The 27,606-nt window shown below is 39.5% G+C and overlaps 1 protein-coding gene across 2 annotated transcripts; it reads left to right on the plus strand.

The window, feature by feature from the left end:
• Positions 1–27,602, plus strand: LOC127646972 (serine incorporator 4-like). Of its 2 annotated transcripts, none has more exons than XM_052130991.1 (12): positions 1–206; positions 8,674–8,841; positions 9,619–9,797; positions 10,143–10,222; positions 11,294–11,387; positions 11,887–12,098; positions 12,273–12,368; positions 23,275–23,401; positions 23,488–23,560; positions 24,725–24,764; positions 24,949–25,096; positions 26,487–27,602. In XM_052130991.1, the coding sequence occupies exons 1-12, from the start codon at positions 180–182 to the stop codon at positions 26,695–26,697; spliced, it is 1,455 nt and encodes a 484-aa protein (XP_051986951.1). In that variant the 5' UTR covers positions 1–179; the 3' UTR covers positions 26,698–27,602. The 2 variants fall into 2 exon arrangements, with proteins under 2 accessions (XP_051986951.1, XP_051986942.1); XM_052130982.1 differs by lacking the exon at positions 1–206 and adding an exon at positions 4,284–4,622.
• The last annotated feature ends 4 nt before the right edge of the window (positions 27,603–27,606 follow it).

Consider the following 27,606-nt stretch of genomic DNA (forward strand, 5'->3'; position numbering starts at 1 on the left):
CAGAGCACACTCATTTAGTTTTCAGATGAACATGTGTAAGAACTTTGAGGAATGTTACAAAGGTTTCATAGGAAGCCTTTCCCCATCTTTACCAATCTTTTTATTCTACTGTATGATTGATCTCTGAGAGCCACTGAATTTGGATATTTCCATTGGAAGCCGGATCAGTGTGGGGAGTGATGTGTTGTCGCTGTTGCTGGGCTCAAGTAAGCTTTTCTGAGTACGATGGTAGCACTATGAGCACTTATTGTTTAGATATTCACTTGAAATATAGCATGAGATTCATTAGGGCAGAACACTTCAGTAAAGTTGTGAGTGAGCTGTGACTTTCAAATCAGTAAAGAGTAGAGAAAGAGGTCATGTTTGTGTTTTTAATAATGTGTTGGCTCTCCAATGTCTAATTTAAACAAATTTGGAAGGGGAAAATGGTTCCTTCAAGCTTTTTTAAGATGCTTTTGTTATGCTTTTTATGTGTATAGTTTATTTTATAATGGGAGGACTTTCCCCAGTTATTTTGATAGAAGAGGTTTTTTTATTATTATTATTTAATTATTATTATTTGTTTTGGTTAAGTTCAATCTCTCTCTATTGTTTAATTATGGATTCATCACAGAACACAGAAAATCATATACATCTGGGATGGCATAAGGGTGATTAAATGATGAATTTTCATTTTATGTGAACTATCCCTTTAAACCTGTCACTATAATACAGTCAGTTATTGCTCATTACTACAACTGCATGAATGGAAAGGTTCATAATCATGGAGACCAGACCATTCTTGAATATCTGTGGATAAACGTTACCCATCACTTCCACTAAAGCCCATTACAAGAACTTTAGATCGAATGTTTCTCATGCCAGGCTGAGTGATGTGCATTGTATGTTGTCAGCTGTGCTTTTGTTCTAACAGTGTGCTAGTGTCCCTTTCTCACACTAGTGAGGAAAATAAGTATACACTTCAAAAGACTTATTTAGAAACATCAATTCCTATATGTGATTTAGCTGACCAAAGATTGAAGTTCCTAATGTTAGTCTATTGATATTATGAGCATTAATTTTGATGAGTTAAAACTCAAATGTTTTATCTCTAATATCACAGACTTCTGAAAAAAGAAGAAAAAATAGTCTGGAGTGTAATGTGCTGACACTCATGTAGCTGCATCCCATGAATAGTGTTATGTAATGATATTGTGCCTGGCAACATTTTGGCCACACAACCTTTTAGAACTATCAATTCCAAACTGCAATAGTACACAGAGTCTGCACAAATACTTCTGTACAAGCACAGTTCTGCTTTAGAGTCATGTCCTGCTTTTAATTTTCTTTCAGGGTTTTCAGTGACATAAACAAATGGGTCATATTGTATCAAACTCTCTCAGTACCATGCATTTGTTGATTGGAACCTTTTGCAGGTGGCTGTCACAGTTAATTCTAATGATTTTGTTATGCTGGAGTTTTTCTGTCCAAGTAGTGCTATAACATTTTTATTTGATTTACAACTGTCACCTTAATTTTTGTCTCAACATTGCAACCATTTTTTACCATATTTATAAAGCAAGGAATAATTGACAATGGTGCACCACTGACACTAGCTTTGTCATACAGGAGAAGAGCAGACAGCATCGTTGAGATTTTTACATGGCCTTTATCAACCTCTCAAAAGTATTTGACACTGTAAGCCGTGAGGTGCTCTGGAAACATCTTTCAAAACTTGGTGTACCACCCAAGTTTCTCTCTATCCTCCTTCAACTACATGATGTAATGCAAGTCAGAGTCATTTCTGGAGGCCTATCAGAGCCTTTCAGTGTTGTGGTTGGGGTTAATCAAGGCTGTGTACTGGCTCCCATCTTGTTCAACCTCATGCTCTCTGCCATCACACACTTATTCCATCATGCACCTTACACAGATGGTGTTCATATCCTATACCACCTGGGTGTGAATCTCTTTAATATTCAATGGCTACAGGATCGTAGTAAAACTCTAACATGTCAGATACATGAGCTTCAATATGCAGATGACTGTGCAATCATAGCCCATGCCCCTCAATCAATGCAGCTTGCCCTCAATACACTCTCCACCATCTACCAGTCCTTCGGTCTCCAGATCAACATTCAGAACATAGAAGTTATTGCACTGTTCTCAGTAAACCTTTCCACACTTTCGAGATTTCACGTCAATAGTGTTCTACTGAAGGTGGTGGACGATAAATCTATCTTGGCTCCACAATCTCCTCAGATTGCTCAGTTTCCCATGAAATAAACAACCAGCAAAGCCTCCACAGCCTTTGAGCGACTGTGTGTGAAGGTCTTTGAGAACAAAACCCTGAGAAGAGCTGTTTATAATGCGGTATGTGTTTCCACCCTCCTCTATGGGGCAGAGATGTGGACACCATACAGGCAGCACATCATGCTCTTGGAGACTTTCCATGTAGGATGTATCAAAAAAACTCAATGGCATCTAGCCTCTCCTGTCCCACTTGCAACACAGTGTGCGGCGCATTAATCAGCCTCCACAGCCACATGAAGTGGCATCAGCGTAAACAACGCTGACACCCTCCCCTGAAACCTACCCATTCCCTGAGGCAAGCATCATCATTGGATACGATGGACAGCTAAGAGAGACGAGAGTGAAAGATAGAGAGAGAGGGAGTGCAAGGGCTCTTTTCAACTGAAACTGAAATAAATGTAGGATACTATCGACATTGTTTGTAGTTCTTATCTGATTTACTTAACCACTGTGTTTGATAAGGTTATTTCGCTGTGGTTACATGTACTGCTTTTTGAAATAACAACAATGATTTGGCGAAGTGATATAGAACCATTATGCGGCCAAGACCTGGAACTATTTCATAGTTGTGTGTTTACTGGAAAATAATTGCACACCTGACTCTCTTTTTTTCTGTGGACCACGAGACATTTTGAAGAATGCACTGGTTGCTTTTCCTCATGCCGTTACAAAGAATGATGATAGAAGCTTTCAAAAACAAAAAAAGTGAAAGTATGATAAAGCAGTCCATATGACTCGTGCATTTTATATATATACTGAAAGTCTTGACACCAACTGTAGCTCTCATTTGGTGCTTTCATTGAAAGAAGGAACAAAGAAAGATTGTAATACAGGTACATAAGGGAGAATTAATGATAAGATAATTTTCATTTTGGGATGTACTATTCCTTTACGGAAAACATCAAATGCTAAGGCGTGTGATTTAAGAGAGCACTACTCCTTCATATTATTATGTTGGCTTGACAGTTAATTTTTTCTGTAACATCCTAGAACATTCAAGCTACATCAGTGAAACTTGGCATAGTCCTTCAGCCTGTTCTGCCTTGGGTTTTTATGTCATTTCTAACTGATCAGACTTTGGTAGGTGATCAAATATCCCCAAAATCCCATAGACTTGAGATGATGGAATGTATAAACAGGCCAAGACTATTAAAATTCCAACCATCAAAAATCTATATATGACTATCAAAACGATGCACTATACGTACACTATGCACTTACATGAGAAGTGTTCGAAGTGCTGAGACATGGACTAAAAACTCCAGGATAATCCCGGCACACATCCACACACATATACACTGACCCAAATATAGAGCCACACCAGAGCCCTGCATATTGTCAACTCATAACAGTCTGTGACAATATAGAGGAATTATACATAATCACGTACATGATATTTATCCACTTTATTATAACACTTTATTGAAACAATTTTCCTCATTTTATGTAGAATACAAAATGTTTGCTCTGATGTAAGTGCTTGTACTTTTTGAAGTGTATCCCTATTCTGCTGTTGTTTGCGGAGGCTGAGGACAATGTATGCAAAAGAATGTAGGATGGGACCTGTCCCACTCTGCATGTGCATTTCTACAAACACCCACTTCGTTCACCTCTCTCTACCCCATTTCAGGGTCATAGCATAATGACCAAATTACATACGTGGCCTCTATAAAATCAGACAAGTGAGGAATTGCTAAGGTGTCACTTAACCAGAAAAGAGGGGTTGGGGATCCAAAGGCATTTCTATCTTGTGAGAGAAATCACAACATGGCAAGTGATTACATTATTTTGCCCTAAACCGATTAGGACCCTGGAGCAATCCAATTGTGCTTGAGGGTGCTTGCTCTGTGGCCCAAGCTGGTGCAGTGGAGCGAAGGCCTGGGGGAAGGGAGGGACAGATGGGCTTACAAATGGAACCTGCCCCCCTCCTCCCTGTGCTCCGTTGCCTAATCTCCCTGGGTGAGTAGAGGCGACTTGAGGGAGGGTAACTGGGCATCCACCATTGCTCACACACTCTATTGGCACAATTCAGTGCAATCAGGCAGCTCATAGGACATGGGAAGTCCGTTTGGAAATTCCCACAGGAGGAGCATGAGGGTGTACAGTTGGGGGTCCGTGGAATAACGGCTGCAGGCTAATGGGAGAAACTAGATGAGGTCCTTTTAATGTAATTCTGAGAGACCTCCTACAGTTCAAACGATCTTGACATTCTTTGTAGGACAATATTTCTTTTTATTACATTTTCTTGAATTTTTACTGGAGCCATGTCGACTGCTCAATCTTTACACCACACCGGTGTCTACAACTATTTCCTGAACATGGTGGCTTATCAGGTGAGACAGAGATGTAGACAAATGTAGACAGATAGACTATGTTTACAAGAGATGTGAAGATGCCATGGGAACTATTTTCAAGTATTTTTACATACTGTAGATCTGAGTGTCACTAAAAGACAAAGGTTGTGGCCTCTTTTATCATGTTTTCTAGTTTTTCATACAATTACCAGTTTTAACTATTTAAAGCTTAACTACAAGATGGTTTAAGATTATTGTTATCACACAAATAATTTTCAGAATGTATATTGTACATGGAACCTGCCTTTTTAAATGTCACATCTCATGTCCGTAAAATGTAATTGCAGTTACTGGTTTTCAGACTTGTAATTCCTCTTTTCTGACAGGAGTATATGTTGTGAAAATGAGAGGTTTTGTGAGATTGTGAGGTATTTTTGCTCCACATTACCAGACAGTCACACTTTAATTGCTCAGAATTTATGTTCTATGACCAGATTGGATTTTGAAAGGTTCTGTATTTGGCCAGAATGCCAAATACAGAACATCTGTATATAATTTTTTTATAAAAATATTATATTGTCACGTGTAGTATTGACGAGGCAAGAGAGCAGGATCTACATGCAGCAATCCTTTCATTAACAATGACAAGAAGGCGAGGATACACAGAAGATGGTGACTTGGGTTACAAAACTAGACTGTCATTAGCGATAACATAAACAAAGCAACTACAAACAACGAACAAGAACTGACAAGGATGAAACTGAATAAGAAGGTAAACTATATACACACAAGGTGCTGATGAGGGAATGGAGAACAGGTGGCTGTTATGAGGAACAGATGGCAGTGATGAGGGCAGTGCATTCTGGGAAACGTAGTCTGGGGGAAACAGAAGACAGATGATGAAAACCACTACAAAATAAAAGTCCTAGGAAACACGGTGTCTGTGACAAATATAATATAGTCCTATCTGTATTTGTAAATGTCTGGTAATATAAAGGCAGTTGTTAAAAAAGTAAGATGAACATATGTATGAGGCGATAAACTTAAAAACTCCAGTACATAGTTTATCAACCTTTTAAGATAGTTCAGTGTGCCTACAGGTTGCAATATAGCTTGTTATAATACTTTGTGGTTGTCCTCAATTCATGAGCATCACATTTCTATTTTATTGTTTTTATTGTTACATTTTATTGAACCAATTAACATTGCATCAGTGCATATTTAATTTTGAATAACTCAATGAATCGAGTGACTAGAGGTGGAGGTCAATCAATCTTTTCCACAGTAAAATGAAAGACCCCATAAAAGAAAAATCCATTATCAGAATACTGTTATTATTACAACATTAAAATGTGTCAGCTTGTGTCACGTCATTGGACAGCTGGTATTGTTTGGTATGAGAAGGTGAAACTCTTCTTTGAATCGAAATAGAGGCATCACGGAAAGTGTGCTCTGCCAAATGCAATTAAGAGGATGAATGACTCATTCTGTCATCATCAGCCTTGTAGGTCAGTGTCTTTGCTGGCTGCTCATTGACTACAAACATGTTTACCTTCATTTATTAAGAGCAGTTAGGGGTAGTTACACACAAGTCTTCACAAATGTATGTTAAATGCACAAAAAAGAATATAGTGACACACTATCAGTGAGCTATCAGCCAAATGTGTTTTATGCAGATGAGGAAAAACATGCCCCACAACTTGTCCATATGTAGAGCCTATATTTTGTATACATTTTCAGAGTTGTGTCTCTACTTTTTGTCAACACTCTCAGGTATTAACAAGTAATTGTGCTTATATTTTCTGCATCACAATCATAAGTCAACTCCATTACACAAACTAAAAGAAATTAAGATTTTTTTGATAATTTCCCTAATTAAAATAGGTTAAATTAGTAGCTAACAATACAAAAAACAAAACGAAAAAAACAAACAAACTATAAACGGCTACTGTATTTACATGTGCAATATTCATAATATGTCACTTTGTCTACATTGTCAGCACCTAAGATTTTCTGACTAACTGGCAATTGAATAGATGGAGCTGATTTTTAGATTGAAACCATCCTATATTTACAGTTAATATATTAATTGGAGTGAATATTAGATATGTCAATATTTATAATACATATTTGACTCATTATTTTTGTACATGATGGTTGACCCATGTTGAGTGATGCAAGATGGAACAAGCAGGAGGTTGCACCAAATGTATGTTACCATGTTACAGGTTAATGTAATAGATTAAAGGAATATCTGCATTCAATAGACAAGCAAAGCTCAATCAAAAGAATTTGTCGCATAACGTTGATTACCACAAAATGTTTTTTGGACTTATCCCTCGTTTTTTTATCCCCTCCTCTCCCCAATTTGGGACACCCAATTCCCACTACTTAGTAGGTCCTCGTGTGGAGTGGTTACTCACCTCAATCTTGGTGGTGGAGGACAAATCTCAGTTGCCTCCACTTCTGAGACAGGACAATTTGGTTACTTAGGAGACTTGGCTGGAGTCACTCAGCACACCCTGGATTCAAACTCACGACTACAGGGTTGGTAGTCAGCATCAATACTCGCTGAGCTACCCAGGCCCCACTTATCCCTCCTTAAAAATATATATATATAAAAAATCGAGACTACAGTGATGCACTTACAATCAAAGTGACTGGGGCCAATTTTTGGTGGGTTTAAAGGCAGAAATTTGAAGCTTATAATTTTATAAAGCACTTATATTTACTTATTGTGCGATTCTTTGTGTGTGTGTGTGTGTGTGTGTGTGTGTGTGTGTGTGTGTGTGTGTGTGTGTGTGTGTGTGTGTTATTTAAGCCTAAACTGTAAAGTTACTTAAATTGTATTTTTTTTATGGTAATTTTAGGGTTTATAGTATTACATGGTCATGGCAACAAAGTTAGTAAGTGATTTTTTCATACTAAAATCATGTTAACGCACTCATTGTATTGTGGCTATATTTTTTAAACAGTAAGTATTTTAACGTTTACAGATGGGCCCCATTCACTTCCATTGTAAGTGTCTGATGTAACCCAGATTTGAGCTTTTTACAACATTATGCCACAAAAGCTGCCAGAATCATCCTTTAATTCAAAGTAATTCCTTGATTCATAAACTTTTTTCAGCTTTGTACCTTGTTTTGAGGGAAATTATTTGTAATCAAGATTTAGATTTTTCCATTTTTATTGTCATTTATAAGAAGCATGTAGCATTTTTAAACACATTGTAGTTCTGACATGTGCTTTACAGTCAGTCAGTACAACAACAGAGTTATGTGAGAATCAGTCATACACAAAGAGAAACAGTAGGGTAATGCTGTAATTTTTGTAAACATTTTGACAATGTTTTCACTTAACTCAAAATTGTAGCCAAAAATATGCTGCCATATGCTTTTACCAGAAGCTGTCGCAATTACCTTAAAATTAGTTTGCTTCATTTAGCAATTAAGAAAATTATCAATTTAACAATTCAATTATTTCTATGTAGAGGAGGTTTTTCTCTCTCCAAGTAGCGATGCCAAATGAAATGTGATGATGAACTTGAATGTTAAGTACTATCTTGCAAACGGCTTTGACACCAACAGGTTGGAATTTCCATTGGGAATTGCTCTATATTTCAATGACTGTGTCAGATGCCACTCAGCTCACATAGTGAATGACTGTGACAGGATATCATATTGAAGTGCAGTGTTATCTTGAAAATATCATATCTTATGCAGTGTAGTTTCTTGTTTTTCATGACAAGCACGTGCTGTAAAATCATTCCAAATCCTGTATACATTCATGAAAAGATGGAATGTTAATCTGTAGAAATCAGTGAGAAGAATGAGCTAAGTATTTGCCCAATCTACTGTTTGTTTCTGGGTTAAGCTGAGGATAAAAGATGCTTGGACCTTGTCCAGTCAGCCAACCGTGACCCATTAGAAAATCCAGATGCTTTGAGTGATCTACAGTAGATTAATCTCAACCCCTCCCCACCATATTTCCAAAACTCAGATGGTGACCTGCCACTGCAGGTCAACCCAAGACATCAGCTTTAGATCTTTCCCCTTAACCTTTCATTCAAATAGTCTGTTTTTCTGGACAGATATGCTGCTGCTGTGGCCCGGCACCGTGTTCCCTGTGTTGCTCTTTCTGTCCACCCATCAAATCATCATCCAGTACTCGGGTCATGTACACTTTATTCCACATCTTGGCCTGCACTGTCTCATGCCTCATGCTGTCTAAGACTGTGTCAGAGGAAGTGAGGGAGAATGTAAGTTTATAAACAGGTTGACATTCTTTTATCTTTAAATAGGTTACATTTTATTCTCCTTACCTCCTATTTACAATGTTTTTTAAGTCCCAGGTACAATTAGGGTATTTGTTATATTTAATTACTCAATTCAATTTTAATAGGAATGTTAAAAATAAATAAAACGTTAATGTTATGCACTGTTTTATCTTAGTCACATTTTAAATGATTTACATTTATTGTACTAGTTTCATTTTCTCATGTGGGCTGCACACAAAACATATTTTGTGTTAAGAAACATCATAAGTGCTAGGTCATCAGATTTCTATATTTTCTAATATTATTATTATTATGAATGTTACTTTTTCTTTTCTGGAATTTATATATATTAATGTTAAATGTATGTTGTATGTTGTATGAAGTTGTAGCAATTTCCACAGTTAATGTCCACTGTGGCCTTGCCCACTTAACAGGATGCATATCTTTTTTTAAGTAATTTAACTCGACCAGTATGACATATATAATCTTTAACATGTCCCTTTTATGATGAAACATAAAGATTGTTATAAAAGTGCAGTATGTTTCATTTTTAAAAGGTTTAAAGCAAAAGGCATCAAATTGTAGGAATGACTCGTCTGTAAACAGCCAAAACTATGCTTCATTTGAATCAAGTTGCAGCCAATCAAATCTTAACTAATCGGCTTGCCAGGACACACACCAACTACATATGCCAGCATAGTCTTTACCCTGCAGAAACGTTCTGGCACAGAATACCAAGTGTCTCTCTCTCTTCATCAGGTGCCTTTCTTTAATGTGGTGTGTGATGAGGCTCATGGTGGAGGGGACTGTCAGATGCTGGTGGGCTACTCTGCAGTCTACAGGCTGTGCTTTGGAACAGCTTGTTTCTATTTGATGATGGCCATCTTCCTTATTGATGTGAAGTCCAGTCAGGATTTCCGAGCCCTCATCCACAACGGGTCAGTGACTGTATTATTTTTATTATTATCCCTCTGTGGTAATGCTATTATCATATTGCACTTATCCGCACTCAGTAGAAGTGCGTGTGCATCATGCAAGCCTTTCAAATCTGTGCTAAACTTAGTAGTTGAGACAATGGGATATTGGAAGTAACTTGCTGGACGCTTAAATTTGATCTCTTTGCTTTGACTGCTTTTGATTGCTTTACGTAGTAAATACTAAATGGCTGTTGCTAGGCCATAATTGATAACATCTAACCAAGACTTGACATCTTAAGGGTCAAAAACTTTTGCACAGTATTGTAGATACATTAAAACACACTAATTGTCTAAATCCTCACTCAGGTTCTGGTTTCTGAAGTTCATCACTTTGCTTGGAATGATTGCTGCTGCCTTCTTTATCCCCACAGAATCCTTTTTGCATGGTGAGCTGATTGTCTGTCAAACAGATATACATTTTTTCTGATCACTAATTTGGGCATGAAATGCATATTGATCAAAACATATTTGTAGTGAAAAGTCTGCATCTAAAGTGATTGTTACGATTTTGGTCATAGCTCTGTTGAATCAAATCATTGCATCCCTATCTCCAAAGATTAGTACACCCAAATATGTTTATTTTTGTCAATTACTTACCCTGATGCTTTTTCAAACATATGCCTTTATCTTTTACACGGAACACTAGACTGGTATTCTGGCTAATGTCTTCTTTTGTGTTACATTGGAAATAAATAAATACAAATGTATAAAGGTTTGAATCAACAAAAGGGTGAGTAAATGATGATGGAATTTTCATTTTTGTGTGTTTCAATACAAGTTAAAAGGAATAGTTCACCCAAAAATTTAAATTCTCTCATTATTTACTCACCCACATGCCATCCCTGATGCATATGAATTTCTTTCTTCAGCAGAACACAAATAAACATTTTAAGAATATCTCAAATCTGTTGGTCCATACTTTTTCTTCTGGGCGATTATGATTTCAAGCTTGATTACACTTCCTGGCGCCATCTAGCGCATGCGTCAAGCAGTGTAATCTTGAAATCATGGTAGCCAAGGAAACTGCTGAGGTCAAGACTGATGGTAAAAAAGCAGTTATATTTTGGTCTGTTCTCACACAAAGCTCACTATTCATTTGCATTGAATGGACCTACAGAGCTGTTATATATAATCTTTGATTGTGTTCTGTGGAAGAAAGAATATGATATACATCTGGGAATTATTTCTTTAACTCTCAGTCTGGATCATGTGAATTGCACTTCTTACACAAATCCACCAGGTGGTACTATGAACACATTGCCTATTTTTAATCAGAGCAGTGGGGATTGTCCCGTAAATCTCAGTGACACTGGATTTTACTTGTTACAGAGATGCTAAATCTTGCTCCTGCACTCTGTCTGCAGAGATGATTTAATGCTGCCTGTTTCCCATATCCTGTTTCATAGAATGCAAGCATTTTACTTTTTTCTTCCTCTTTCATCTCTTACCCCATGTAGCCTGGCATTATGTTGGAGTGGTGGGAGGCTTTTCTTTCATCCTCATTCAGCTCATTCTCATCACTGCTTTTGCTCACACCTGGAATAAGAACTGGTGAGTGAAGGAACTGGGATTTCTCAGACAGTACCAACTCATGTATAAATGCACCTGAGGCAAACCTGCTTTAATCCACATGAACTACTGTAGGAAGACACCCATTACCAGACTGTGTTGAACCAAGAACACGTCTGGTTCATATCTGAGTCATATCTCGCTCTGGAATGATAAAGCATCACCCTCCATATTTGGAATTCTAGATTATCTCTGTTCCTCACTCCCTTCCTGTTACTTTCTGGTATCTCACTTATTATTACACAAACACATTCAGACTCACCCCTCTGCTCACCCTCTGACATCACGCTTTTTCCCAGATGTTTGAAGTCATTTTGAGGCAGCATTGCATTGCTTAACACATTGGACATAATAGGATTTCCTGTGCAACCTTTTAGAGTATGGAAGCCATCCAAGAGAAACATACAGAAGTGTGATTGCTCCATTTAGATTTACACCCGCGGGAAAAATGATCTCACCTCGTCTTGCCTCTCATTCCCAGGTTAACTGGTGCAGCTGAGAACAAGAGGTGGTACGTGGCAGTCTTGTGTGCTACTCTCTTTTTCTACACCATCGCCACCATGGCCTTCACGTTCATGTACAAATACTACACTCACCCAGCGGGATGCCACCTGAATAAAGCACTGCTATGGACAAACCTGGCCCTCTGCACCATCATGTCTTTTATTGCAGTCACTCCCTGTGTGCAGCAAAGTTAGTGCTGTATTCTTTTTTATCTGTTAATGTGCTCTCACCAAAACAATGACATTTAATTATAAACGTATCAAGAAAAGGATAAATGTTATAAGCCGAAACAATTACAAGCAAAAAGTTGAACTAAATCAAGCATAATTAGTTATTTAGGCTGACAGTTGTTCTCCCTTTTAGAGCAGCCCCGCTCAGGACTCCTGCAGGCTTCCATCATTAGCTGCTATGTCATGTACCTGACCTTCTCTGCCCTGTCCAGCCGCCCACCAGAGAAAGGTAACTAGAAAAGATTGTTTGTCCCATGCAAGACTGTGTCAGATCTAACGGTTCGTTAAATTCATGTTGGAATGACCGAATTTACAAGAACACGTGAACGGCACCATGAAGTCCTAATTAAGAGTGGGGAAATAAGACTCATTTAGCTGGTTTATGCAGCGACAAGTGTTTGCAACAAAATTACATCATTATATATATGTGGCCAGCACAAGAATGATTAACCCTCCCATTGTGTTCGGGTCATTTTTGAGCCGGTTGAGGTAAATCATAATTTTGAAATACCACATTATTTTTCGTACAAGAGCCAAATTTTGTGATTTTGTCAAGACACCAAAATGAACATATATATAGAATAATTTCTTCTAAAAATCTAAATATATATATATATATATATATTTACATTTTTAGAAGAAATTATGTAAGAGATATAACCATATTTATATAATTGTTACATATTTTGCATTCATTTTGTTTCATTTATGGCATTAAGCATGATATTATGCAGATATCTTCACACATTTATGAATGAGATTTTTCTTAAAAATAATTATTAGCCTCTTACCCATACTCTTGCACACACTTTATAGTGTCAAAATGGGACTTCATCTGGTTTACAAACATTGGTTTAGCTGTAGTTAATGTATATTTTGAAATGTTAAAGAATTCCAGTTTTTTTTTTCTAAGTTTAAAACTCCATCGGGTTGGTGCCTGGGTAGCTCAGTGAGTAAAGAAGATGACTACCACTCCTAGAGTCACAAGTTTGAATCCAGGGTTTCCTGAGTGACTACAGCCAGGTCTCCTAAGCAACCAAATTGGCCAGGTGATCACATGGTCACATGTTAATCTCCTTGTGGTTGCTATAATGTGGTTTGCTCTCAGTGGAGCGCGTGGTGAGATGTGTTTGGATGCCGCGGAGAATAGTGTGAAGTCTCCATGGTAACGTGCTCAAGCCACATGATAAAATGCGCGGATTGACTGTCTCAGATGTGGAGGCAACTGAGATTGGTCTACCACCACCCGGATTGAGGCGAGTCACTATACCACCATGAGGACTTTGGGAACTGGGCATTCCAAATTGGGCAGAAAAAGGGACAAAGAAAAAAAAAAACTCTACCCGGTCATAATTTGTTTTCTTAATTTTGTTGCATTGGTGCTAAAAAAATCTTCCTGCCTTCACAAATAAGTGAGAAAGAGAGAAAGAATTTGAAATTGCAAAACAGGTCTGTCTTTCTGACTAAAATCAGCCCAGATAGCACACGACACGTACATTTCTGAATGTCCTTACCTATTATAAACATCTTATAGACGTATTGCAGATGAGTAAACAATCTAAAAAATAGAGCAATGTTTTGATAGAGCCACTGTGTTTACACCAATTGGGGGAAATGAGCCTACGAATGGTTTTTTATAGTTATCTCAGCATACAGTTAATCTCAACAACTTGACTGCCGAAAAGTCTTGTTGACAAAGGATGTTTTGATTTTGTCATCAAGTATGAAGACAAGCCGAAAAACGACACATCATGACGATAATCATAAGATTTTAATTAGAATATACTGTTGATAAAAATATGACAAAAAAACAATACTGCAGCATATTTACAATGCACTAACATGTCCTTCTTTTATTTCTAAATTTGTATAATTATTAAAATAATTAATGCATAGTATGTGCAAACAGGCTAATTACTTCACATCCTATGTATTAGATTAATCACCTATATTCACAACATAAATATATCTGCACAGACAAGTACGCGAATTAACAGTTGTACTTGAACTAAGTTTACCACACTTGTCAGAATGCAAAACTTTGTAAATACAACGTTTCCATAAAAACTAAATTCGAAATGGTTTAAAACACAGAATATTCTCTAAAGCATGAAAAATTTGCAACCTAGTAACTTATAAAACGGTTTCCAATACTGTACTTAGAATAAACTACTATATTATTGTATGCCATTCAGAAGCTCAGGTTTTCCAAACAGTTTTCTCGTGTTGTTTATGTTGTAAATCATATGATATGATGATGTTTAATGTTTGAATCATTAAATGTTTAGCTATATTGTAATTTTTCAACTACATTTTATTTTCGATGAGTAAAATGGACTAAAATTAATAAATATGACATGACGAAATTTTTAACAACTTCAAAGAAATTTTTTATCAAATGTCTGAATAAAACATTATTCAAAAAAATATATTATGCAGTAATATACATACTGCGTACAGATGGAAGAATGTATTTTAACATTGAAAAAATTACAGTTACACACGGTGTACCTTTGCAGCACGACATGACAACGCACTGTTTAATATTGCACATTTGAGGAGAGACGCGATCCTGAACGTGAACGTAATCTGACCAGTCACAGGGCATGAATTTACATATAACCCTCTTTGAAGTTTAGACTGAGATACTTTTACATTGTCTCTGACTAAATAACGTAATAACAATTATCCAGTCCAGACAATCAGTTGGGCTAACAGTCGTATTTATATAAATGCTTTTATAGTTATTTAATGTCTTCTCACCATAAGTGTAAAGTATTTACGTCTAAGTAGTTGAGAAATCATATTCCTCCGAAATTATTTAGATCAGCGTTTCTCAACGGGGGAGGTAGGACAGTGCTGGGGGGCGGTGAGAATGAGGCAGCAGAGAGGGGGGTGCTCAGGCACAAATGGGGGACGTTACTCAGAGGTACTCAACAGGCGGCCTGCGCAAAAACCGACTGCTGCCTTTTCATTGGCCATTTAGGTTAGTTACGTTATTGTTCACGTGATTGGTTCATCTTAAAAAAATTTGTGTGTGAGCCTGAATTTGTTTGAATTTCTAAATACATTTGCAATACCTTTCAAACAATCCATGTGTTTTTGCATTTTTTTCCAAACACAATATTACTCAACTTGAGGCTTTTACATGTAGTTTAAATACAATAAGAAACTTCTGTTTCAGTTTTTTTTTTTTTTTTTACCAAAAACTCAGGCTTTCTGTGCAAATACATCTACTGATGCTACTGGACACATCTTCAGTGATGTTCCTGGAATCATTGGGTGTTTCGGGTCTCTCAACATCATACACCCTCATCCAGGCGACCCAGCTGTGGCTGATCAGACCCCAGCTTGTGTCCAGTTGGCAAATCTAGCTACCCTGCCCCCATGGATCTCCTCTCTTGAGCCATAGCCATCTTGAGGCTTTCTCTGCCGCTTCAGTGGTATTAGTGGATGGCTCTTCTCCTCCGCGACTCCATCAATGCCTAACAGACTAAAGGCTCTGGACAGGGATCGGGCTATAAAGCCCCTGCATCCTACCTCTATTGGAAGACACCTTGCTCTCCATCCGGCTTGTCGACACTCGCTGACTAGTCCTTCAGTACTTGGTAAGCTTCCTCTCAAAGGCCTCCTCCAAGCGATCTTCCCAAGGGACTGTAAGCTCCAACAGAACCACTTGTTTGGTGGACTCAGACAAGAGAACGACATCTGGTCTTAAGGAGGTGGTCACAACGTGGTTGGGGAACTTGAGTTGCCGCTCCACGTCCACCAACAGCTGCCAGTCCCTCGCAGTGGCCAGGATGCCTGCAGATGTATTTGCGGCTGGTTTTGGCTGCTCTCCAGCTCTGACGAAGGTGATGGCTTGTTTGGAGGGGCGGAGCGCTTTGCCCACTCGACTCCTGTAGCAATGGCTTCAGCAATGGCCATCAGTACCTGGTCATGCCTCCACCTGTACCTTCCCTCTCCCAGTGCCTTTGAGCAGCAACTCAGAATGTGCTCTAGGGTTCCACGCTTGGAGCACAGTGGGCATGCTGGAGACTCCACTTTGCCCCATATGTGAAGGTTTGATGGGCTGGGAAGCACATCGTATACTGCCTGGATAAGAAACTTGATCCGATGTGGCTCTGCCTTCCACAGCTCCGCCCATGTCACCTTCCTCTCGATCGCGTTCTCCCATCGTGTCCAGAGCCCTGTTGCCTCATTCCTACTGTCCTGCAGGTTCTCTCCTCCTCGACCACTGCTCTCACCTCCTCCTGGACAAGGCAGCGCCTTTCCTTCCCTTTGGTGGTGTCAATGTGGGGAGTTGAAAAGGAACCCAGTCCAGCCCTGCCTCTTGTAACCACTCCCACCAGTCTTTTGTGGTGTAATCTTGCCTCTGCTTGTCGAACAGCCTCCTCAGCCTTCCACTTCCGACCAGTCCTCACTTCAACCCCAGCCGTTGCCACCTTTGGATCACTTGAGTCTCTGTATATCAACACTTCCCTAGCTCTTGTTACCTTGAACTCCTCCTCCAAGGACTTGAGCGGCAGTTGCAGTTTGTTGCGGTGCCCGTAAAGTGCGATGCTACTTAGACTTTTGGAAGCCCCAGCCATCTTCTGAGGTGGCTGCTGACCTTCCTCTCTAGGGTTTCCACAGTCGAGATTGGCACTCGTGAGACGAGTAGTGGCCACAGGATCCTGGGAAGAATGCCATGCTGGTATAGCCAAGCTTTAAACTTCCCTGGCAATCCAGACCGGTCCACTGACTTCAGCCACATGTCCAGCTCAATGCAGGTTGACTGGATTGATGCAAAGTCCCTCAGGGTGCTGTCAAACACCTTGCCTAAGCTCTTGACAGGCTTCTCAGTGATGGTCGGGATTATTACACCTGCGACACTAAACCGGGATTTCTCATCCACCTTTCCTCTTCTCAGCACCATCGATCTTGACTTGGCTGGTTTAAAATGCATCCGTGCCCACTCCATTAGCTTTTCGAGACTCTTTATAATCCACCGGCAGCCTGGAACTGATTCTGTGGTGACCGTGAGGTCGTCCATAAATGCTCTGATCGGTGGCTGATGTTGAGCTGACTTCGTCTTTGGCCCTCTGCACTCTGGTTCAGCAGACTTTGTGAGCATATTCATGGCCAGGGAGAACAGAATAACGGAGATGGTACAACCCGTGATGATTCGATCTCGACCTTGTGCCAGCCTGATGTCACTGCTCCTGAAGAGGTTCTCATCCTGAAATTGTTGTAATAGTCAGCGATGAGGTCTCTGACTCTGCTGGGGACGTGATATATTGTCAGAGTGAGCTGCACCAACTTGTGTGGTATTGAGCCATAAGCATTTGCCATATCGAGCCACAGCACTGACAGATTGCCCTTGTTCTCTCTGGCCTCTCTGATGAGCTGTGTTACCACTCCTGTGTGTTCCAAACATCCAGACATTCCTGCTATTCCACCCTTCTGAACTGATGTATCAATAAACCTGTTCTTTGAGAGGAAGGTGCTCAGCCGATTAGAGACAGCACTGAAGAAGATCTTAGCTTCAATACACAACAGGGAGATGATGCGGAACTGGTCTATCTACTTGGAGTTCTCCTCCTTCAGAATCCAGACCCCTTCGGCAACTCTCCACTGTTCAGGAATCCTGCCCCTCCTCCAGATGACACGCAGGATTTTCCACAGGCGCAGCAGGAGTTTAGGACAGTTCTTGTACACTTTGTATGAAGTACCGCTTGGTCCTGGAGCAGAGCTTGCTCGCGCTTTCTCGACAACCTCTCGAACCTCCTTTAGCTGCAACTCTGACATGTTGAACTGCACACTTGGCCCAGGAGGATCTATCAGAGTGCTGCACTCCCCCAACTCTTGCTCTCTTGCTGGGTCGCTGTATGTTTCCTTCAGGTGATGATCAATCTCCTCCTGAGAGCAGATCAGCTGGCCGCTACGCTTCTGCCCTAGCAGCTCCTTAGTGAACTTAAAGGGGTTGGCAATGAATGCAGCTCGCTTTCGGGCTCTTTCGCGCCGGCGCCTTCGGTGCCACTCTGCCCGACGAAGGATCCTGATCTTTTTTCGTAGGATGCTCATCAGCTGTGCCAAGCCAATTCGCTCCTCCTTTCCTGCCTGCCTGTACTGCCGCTTCAGGATCTTCATCTCCTGTCTGATGTTATGGATTCTCTCCTCACGTTGGTTATTTGAGTGAGATCCTTTGGAGCCTCCTTCATTCACCTCTTCTCCGAACCGTTCATATGCAATGCTGATGATAATCGTTGTCATGGCTTGCAGTTTCCTGTTGACGTCTCCCTGATGGTGGTCTCCAGAATCTGGTCGACATCAATGTCAAACTGGTTCCACAGTGAGGTCATGTTAGCTGCTGGCCACTTGATCCGCCTCCTCTCAGAATTGATGCTAGATGGAGTCATTTGCAACACTTGGAGGTTCCGGGCACTGTGGGGTGACTCGGGCCTGGCTCCTCCTGCGTCTCACCAGGTTGAACACCTGTGCGTTGTGTTGGTCCTGTCCCCACCAGACACTTCATCCTCCCTTGGTGGATCTTTAGGCCTCGCTTGTTCTTACAGATTTTGCCACATGTACACTGCTGTCTCGTGAGTCGTTTCTCCGTTGCCTTGTTCTAATGCCATTGTGTCCGGTCCAGTTGGGGCTCATCCTCCCCTCTCGGGCACCCCTGGGGGTATTTTTCCATTAGGTTCATCGTAGCTTGTTGTGGGAGTCCCCTCACAGAAGACACAGATTGGGTTGCCAGCCCGTTCTGCCCCGGTTGCCGTCTCTCCGAGCTGTCACCGACTCTCCGGTAGTCACCACACTTTTCGTGGTTGTCAACCAGTCTTTCCTGGTTGTCACTGATTAGATCAGGTTAAAGCTGTGCAAATACATCTACTGATGCTACTGGACACATCTTCAGTGATGTTCCTGGAATCATTGGGTGTTTCGGTCTCTCAACATCATACACCCTCATCCAGGCTGACCCAGCTGTGGCTGATCAGACCCCAGCTTGTGTCCAGTTGGCAAATCTAGCTACCCTGCCCCCATGGATCTCCTCTCTTGAGCCATAGCCATCTTGAGGCTTTCTCTGCCGCTTCAGTGGTATTGCGGATGGCTCTTCTCCTCCAGCACTCCATCAATGCCTAACAGACTAAAGGCTCTGGACAGGGATCGGGCTATAAAGCCCCTGCATCCTACCTCTATTGGAAGACACCTTGCTCTCCATCCGGCTTGTCGACACTCGCTGACTAGTCCTTCAGTACTTGGTAAGCTTCCTCTCAAAGGCCTCCTCCAAGCGATCTTCCCAAGGGACTGTAAGCTCCAACAGAACCACTTGTTTGGTGGACTCAGACAAGAGAACGACATCTGGTCTTAAGGAGGTGGTCACAACGTGGTTGGGGAACTTGAGTTGCCGCTCCACGTCCACCAACAGCTGCCAGTCCCTCGCAGTGGCCAGGATGCCTGCAGATGTATTTGCGGCTGGTTTTGGCTGCTCTCCAGCTCTGACGAAGGTGATGGCTTGTTTGGAGGGGCGGGAGCGCTTTGCCCACTCGACTCCTGTAGCAATGGCTTCAGCAATGGCCGTCAGTACCTGGTCATGCCTCCACCTGTACCTTCCCTCTCCCAGTGCCTTTGAGCAGCAACTCAGAATGTGCTCTAGGGTTCCACGCTTGGAGCACAGTGGGCATGCTGGAGACTCCACTTTGCCCCATATGTGAAGGTTTGATGGGCTGGGAAGCACATCATATACTGCCTGGATAAGAAACTTGATCCGATGTGGCTCTGCCTTCCACAGCTCCGCCCATGTCACCTTCCTCTCGATCGCGTTCTCCCATCATGTCCAGGCACCCTGTTGCCTCATTCCTACTGTCCTGCAGGTTGTCTCCTCCTCGACCACTGCTCTCACCTCCTCCTGGACAAGGCAGCGCCTTTCCTTCCCTTTGGTGGTGTCAATGTGGGGAGTTGAAAAGGAAAATCAGGTATCAGTGTTGCAATTGTTTGGCTGTAATAGTATTTCTGAAGTGTTTTTGTTTTTTTAGTTTTTTTTAGGGGGGGTGTTAAGAGGATCATGAAGAGGTCAGGGGGGCGTTTGTTCAAAAAAGGTTGAGAACCACTGATTTAGATGAACAATTGGAAGCTTATTATAAAAGGTCATGTGCAGAGTTTTCATTACTTTTGAGCCAAGAGCCAATCGTTGTCCTCAAAGGACATCATGAGATTTGTTATTACGCTGAAGTGCGGGGTTCTACTCAAGACGTTGAAAATTAGAAAGAATTCAGCAGATCATCTGATGCTAACCTTGGTGACTTGGAGATAGGCTACTTGTGGGTGGTGTAATGTGTTCAATGTGTCAACTGGCTCAGTGGGATAGAACCCAATTCATACTACTCTGTCTCTGCCCTTTTAAAGGGATAGTTCACCCAAAAATGAAAATTCTCTCATCATTTACTCACCCTCATGCCATCCCAGACTTTCTTCTGCTTAACACAAAATATTTTTAGTAGAATATCTCAGCTCTGTTGATCCATATAATGCAAGTGATTGGGTACCAACATTTTGAAGAATCAAAATATGCATTTTGATTCTTCAAAATAAAAGGCAGCATAAAAGTAATCAATGTCCTCAGAATTGATATGATAAGTGTGGGTGAGAAACAGGTCAATATTTAAGTTCATTTTACTATAAATTCTCCTCCCTGCCCAGTAGGTGGTGATATGCTTGAAGATCCAGCGAATCACCAAAAACAAAAGAATGTGAAAGTTTAGATTGGTGGTAAAAAAAAGTCCTTAAATATTCATCTCTTTCTCACCCAGACCTATCATATCGCTTCAGAAGATATAGATTGAACCACTGTCACATGGATTACTTTTATGCTGCTTTTATGTGCTTTCGGATCTTCAAGATTTTGGTCACTATTCACTTGAATTATGAGGGCCTACAGAGCTGAAACATTCTTCTAAAAATCTTCTTTTGTGTTCAGCAGAAGAAAGTCATACACGTCTGGGCTGGCATGAGGGTAAATGATGAGAGAATTTTCATTTTTGGGTGAACTATCCCTTTAAAAAAACAAAATAAAAGGCATGCAAAAATGTGTTGCCCAATACTTTACATTCTAACATCAACACAACAAGGTTGACTTGAAAGATGATCAACAAACATGCTCTGCAGCATCTAATTCACATTCCTGATGGGTCAAGTGACACTTTTAATAACACAATTACCTATTTGAATGATCATTTAGACACTAAATCAAAGTGCTCTTGAAAATGTAAACCTGGCAGCATGTAAGAGCCTGTCTCGAGCTGTTAGCACAAAGACAGGGAACTGATTGGTCAGTCACTGGTAATGATGAAGGTTCTCTGGTCTGTTGTTTCAGTAGCAAACATCACTGCAATTTGAAGTGCAGTGGTGCATGCAAACCTCTGTGGGTTGAACTGATTTATTACTAAGCAAAGTTAATCAAGCTGGCTTTAACAAAAATACATCAATGAAACCTGAAAAACTCTGCAATCTCAATCTCATCTCACATAATATATTTTAAGAAGAAATCTGTCGCATACCGTAAAGGTGATGGATGGTGCATGCTCAGCAGATGACAGATGAATGAGATTTCCAGAAAGAATAACTCTGTTGACTGAGGTCATAGGAGAGCTCTCAAGCATGCAACACAGATGTAGTTGAGGGTGTTCACTTGGGCATTTGAAATACAGATGTTATAGTCCAATGATGGTAAACTTCAGAGAGGGGACGTATTACAAGAGTGGCTGAGGGTCAGGATTCCATTAATTATTGCATTTTGAGGTGTTGATGAAGGATGATTTAACAGTAAAATTTTTCCTTTCACTTATAACATAATATACAGTATGTGGTGAGATTAAATTTCGCATAATGCACATTTTGTAGGCCTAGTGAGGATAATGTTTTCAGTGAGACCCTCCACCATGATTGCTGAATGCCGCGCAATTATATATGTGTGCGTTTGTCATCTGTTGTGCGCTGGCTTGTTCCCTAACTTTAAGTGGCTGTTCGGTCTTTGAAAGGACACATGAAAGGACTGCAGTGCACCCTGAGGCTTGCTGGGATTTTAATCCCATCTCAGAGGAATTGTTTTAAACACAAAGCACACAAAATCAGCAGACAGTAACTCCAAAACCATAAACCCAACAGCAGTCTCCCACTGTCTTGAGTTCAGTTAGAGTTTCTACATTTAGAGTGTAAATCCAACTTGTCGCACGTAAACCATAGTTTTCAAACAGCTGAGTGTTTGCTTTTAAAGGGATAGTTCACCCAAAAAGGAAAATTCTCTCATCATTTACTCACCCTCATGCCATCCCAGATGTGTATGACTTTCTGTCTTCTGCAGAACATAAACAAAGATTAATAGAAAAATCTCTCAGCTCTGTAGGTCCATACAATGCAAGTGAATGGTGATCAGACCTTTGTAGCTCCTAAAAATCTACATAAAAATGAATACATATAACTCCAGTGTTTAAATCTATATCTTCAGAAACGATATAAGAGGTGTGGGTGAAAAACAGAACAATATTCAAGTCCTTTTTTACTCTAAATCTTCAGTTTAAGTTTCACTTTCAGATGTGAAAGTGAAACCAAACAGGCACCACATGTGACTTTCAGATGTAAAAGTGGAGATTTAGAGTAAAAAAGGACTTACATTTGGATCTGTTTCTCACTCACACCTATTATATTGCTTCTAAATATATGAATTTAACAACTGGAGTCTCCTTTATATGATTTTTGGATCTACAAAGGTGTGATCACCATTCACTTGCATTGTATGGAACTATTGAGCTGAGATATTATTAAAAAAATATTTGATTGTGTTCTGCTGGAGATAGAAATTCATACAGATCTGGGATAGCATGAGGGTGAGTAAATGATGAGAGAATTTTTGGATGAACTCTCACTTTAATGCAACATTTTATTCTGAAGAGTTTGCAAGACTGGACAACATGATTCTGAAACCCCCAAAAGTTACACTGTGTCTGTTTTCTTCATAGCTTAAAGTGAGGGGATGTTTTTCAGCAGTTGTCAACACAAACATGCTGTGGAGACTTAATCCAGATGAGGGCAAAATGTGAATGTGTGATACAAATAACACCAACTCTTTCTTCTGTTTTTGTTTCTGCTTTCAGTGGAGTATCAGGGAGTCAACATGACAGTGTGCTACCCCAAAGTCAGCAGGGATGAGATTCAAAATGAAGGCAATGCCGTGGCCGTTATTGGTGCTGCAATCATGTACTGCTGTGTTCTCTTTGCATGGTGGGCACCCTATATTTTAGGTAATGGGGGAAAAAAGTATTGTTATTGCATGTTAATAAAATAGCTAACTGCTACTTTTTTCTTAGCAATGAGGCTTCATACTTAGCTGAGGTCTTTGGACCTTTCTGGATGATAAAAGTTTACCGCTACGAATTCCAGGTATGCGTTTTTCTGAATGCCTCTGACAATGTGGGGCAGAATATGCCTACTTAAGATATTTTTTGTGATTTGAACTGTGGATATCTGACATGATTAGGGAACGAATGAGCTCTGTCATTTTTAAAGCTATAGTTCACCCAATAAATGATTATTCTCTCATCATTTACTATCCTTATGTCATCTCAAACATGTATGACTTTCTTTCTTCTATGGAAAACAAGATATTTTAATAGATGTATATTTTTATATCCATACAATGCAAGTCAATGGGGTCCAGAATTTTAAAGCTCCAAAATGGACATAAAGGTAGCATGAAAGACATCCATACAACTCGAGTGGTTTAATCCATGTTTTCTGAAGCCATACGATCGGTTTTGAGTAAGAAACAGAACGAAATGTAACTCCTTATTCATTAGAAACCTTGCCATCAACGGTCTCCTTGGTGCATTCATGAGAAAAGTTTGGTCACACTTTTTCGCTCTTAGAATGTTTACAGAGCTCTGCGCATGCATCGATCATGAGGAAACGTGAATGAGCTTCTCTCATACACGCACCATGAGAGTAAATAGGGACTGAATGTTTGCTTTATTTCTCACCCAAAACCAACCGTAACACTTCTAAAGACATGGATTAAACCACTTGAGCCATTAGGATTACCATTATTCTGCCTTTACATCCTTATTGGAGCTTGAAAGTTTTAGACCGCATTGACTTATATTGTATAGAAAAACACACGTCATGCAGCTATGAAAATATAATCGTTTGTGTTCCGCGGAAGAAAGAAAGTCAGACGGATACGAGATGGACTAATGGTGAGTAGTGGGCTAAAGCACATAACTGTTAATCAGAAGGTTGCTGGTTCGATCCCCACTGCCAACACCATTGTGTCCTTGAGCAAAGCACTTATCTCCAGGTTGCTCTGGGGGGATTGTCCCTGTAATAAGTGAACTGTAAGTCGATTTGGATAAAAGTGTCTGCCAAATGCATAAATGTAAATGTAAAATGATGAGAGATTTATAATTCCTGTGTGAACTATCCCTGTAATTTCCAGAAACACTGCCAAATTTGATATCAATATTGCATTGTTATTGAATTTATTTCTCATTGTTATTATTTCTCTGACATTCTCTCATACTCTCTCTCTCTCTCTCTCACACTTAATAGAAAGCCTCCTGTTGTTTCTGCTATCAAGGGGCAGAAGATGGTAAGAACAATATTACAAGTTTCAATTTACATAGATTTCGCAAACATACTAGTTTTTAATTACAATTTAGATACAAGATCAAGTCAAGTCAATTTTATTTGTTTAGCGCCTTTCACAACACACGTAGTTTCAAAGCAGTTTTACAGAAGATCAGGTCTTAACATCTTTGTTTCTCTTCTGACAGAGGAGGAGTTTGTTATTGATGAGAACAAAGGCTGTCAGAAGGTCATCCACAATGAGAGCCAGCGCGTTGCCTACAGCTACTTCTTCTTCCATTTTGTCTTCTTTCTGGCCTCCCTCTATGTAATGATGACCCTCACTAATTGGTTTAGGTCAGTCGTTAAAGAGTTCATCTAAGCTGCTCTGGATTAGGGAGGTCACAGTAGAAAGCACTAAAATGACAATAAACACATGCAAGAGTCTTCATGTTTAGACTATTTAGCATGGAAAGCACCAATATCTTAAATGAACAGACATGCAGACACACAGCTGTCAAAACGGAGCTTTCCTAGTGACTTCTATTGTTCTTTAATATGACTAATTAGTATAGACTAATTTCAGCAGTTTTAGAACACAGAATTCCTTCTGCAATTATTTATTAACTATTATATATGTATTTGTTTTATATTATTTTGTCTCTTTATGAAGCATTATTCCTTTTGATGATGTGACCAAAAGTATTTTCTGTTAAATTTTTTCAGATTTATCTAATTTATGGAAACATTGTTTTAGCAATTTTGTAGCCAAAAGTATAGCTAGGTTAGAAAGAAAGAAACAAACGATATGCTCTAATGCATGTACGTATAGTAGGGTACAGAAGGGATTACGGCATACCTTAAATAAAAAAAGGCAAAAAAAGGGGGGCGGGGGTCTGGTTGCAAATTGTTTCAAAATTGAACAATAATACTTTTTATTGATTATGGATGGAACAATATTTTGTGAAAATAAATAATATATATATATATATATATATATATATATATATATATATATATATATATATATATATATATATATATATATATATATATTTTTTTTTTTTTTTTTAAGGTGCAGAGGGGGCCTTTTATCCCACACATAAAGGGGGTTTATAGTGATATAGTGTAGATTTATGGCAAAATAGTTATAGGACAAAACTGGTCAGTTTATGAAAATATTTTTGAGACTGAAAGATGTATTTCAAGTAACAAACAAAAAAAATACATCTGTTAATTTGAATCACATTTGGCATTTCATAACATCTCAAGTATTCTATAAGCAAATGAATCTCCTTTGGCATTGGAACAGTCAACGTGACCTCACTTTAAACATTATTCATAACAAATCTATTCCCCCCAATTGAGAAAAACTATTTGTTTTATGGGGGGCTTTTACCCCAACTACTGTCCTTTCACTTATTAGACAACTACTGTATTGAAAAACTTTGATTAAATGTGATCATTTCAGGGATTCTCATTAGCTACATACATTTGCAACATTTTAAAAGTTTTAAATGTTAGATCAAATTACCTCTAAACCAGGGAAATTGTGCATTGCATAGTGATAAACAGTGGAAAGCAGTGTGGTTGTTTTTATTGCTATTTAGCCATTTGTGAGAAAATACAATTAAAAGTGTCTTTTACCTTGTGGGCCTTGAGCACCGTTGTACATATACAGTGTATTCTGAAAGTAAAAAAGTCTAAATCCAGTCTATTTTTGATAATAACATTCTATCTCCCCCAGTTATGAGACTGCAGTGCTAGAGACCACCTTCACCCACGGGAGTTACTCCACATTCTGGGTCAAGCTGTCTTCTTGCTGGGCATGTGTTGTTCTCTATCTGTGGCTACTCTTGGGTCCCCTGTGCCACTGCCAGTCTGATCACAAACGACCTCGCCGTGCCCTAATCAAGAGACGGACCGCCTCCCAGCACCACGTTAGTGTTAGTATGTGAATGACATTAACCAGACTGTTCAAAAGCATCAAAGACAGTGGGGATGTGCACAAGTTAATGGACATTTCCACCTCAACTGGGCAATGGGTAAAACTCCAGAACTACGAAATCTGAGGAGAAGACGATGAAAACGGATGCTCCTGAAGATCCTATTAGGATTCAACATGGGCACTGAAAATATTAACTATGTTTATGACTGCATGGGCATATATACCTTTGGGGATGTGCTGCAATTGCCAAAAGGAAAATGAATATATTAGGTATACAATTCCGTTCATTTTCTGGACAAGCTGGATGTGTCGAACATTTAGTGATTTTTTTTAAAAACTAGAAATGTAGATGCATTTTTCATTGGCTTGATGAGTAGACATACATCATGAGGACTACCTTAAAAAGGCTTTTTCAGATGAATATATCCTGTTTTTCATTTATGTTTATTTAATTTGTCTAGGCTATGTAAGCTATGATTCAGTGATCTATGGCTTGTATATGTGCTATTATAGCCATATGCTCCAAGGGTGAGCACCTCCCACACTCAGAGGCCACAGGGAGAAAAAGCTGTTATCTACAGTATAATGACTTTAATAGCCCAGCGACAACAGCCTGTTTAGTTCTAATTGCATGTTTGTGTTAGTATGTCACTGTCATAAAAGATAAGCTATTTTTGTAAATATATTTTTAACAAAATCACATTCTAGAGTTTGAGTGTGTTTTCTACAGAGGCTGGTCTATAATTTAACTCGAAACAACCACATCAAGGTAATGGGAAAACATCAGTTTACTAATTATTAAAGGGAAAATTTGGCAAAAACAAAAAAATAAAACGGCTACCAAAAAAAAAAAAAACTATTAATTGGGAAAAGCACTCTGCCATAAACATACATATAAACACACACACACACACATATA

The sequence above is a fragment of the Xyrauchen texanus genome, chromosome 1 (assembly GCF_025860055.1).
Source record: "Xyrauchen texanus isolate HMW12.3.18 chromosome 1, RBS_HiC_50CHRs, whole genome shotgun sequence".
Lineage (NCBI taxonomy): Eukaryota > Metazoa > Chordata > Actinopteri > Cypriniformes > Catostomidae > Xyrauchen > Xyrauchen texanus.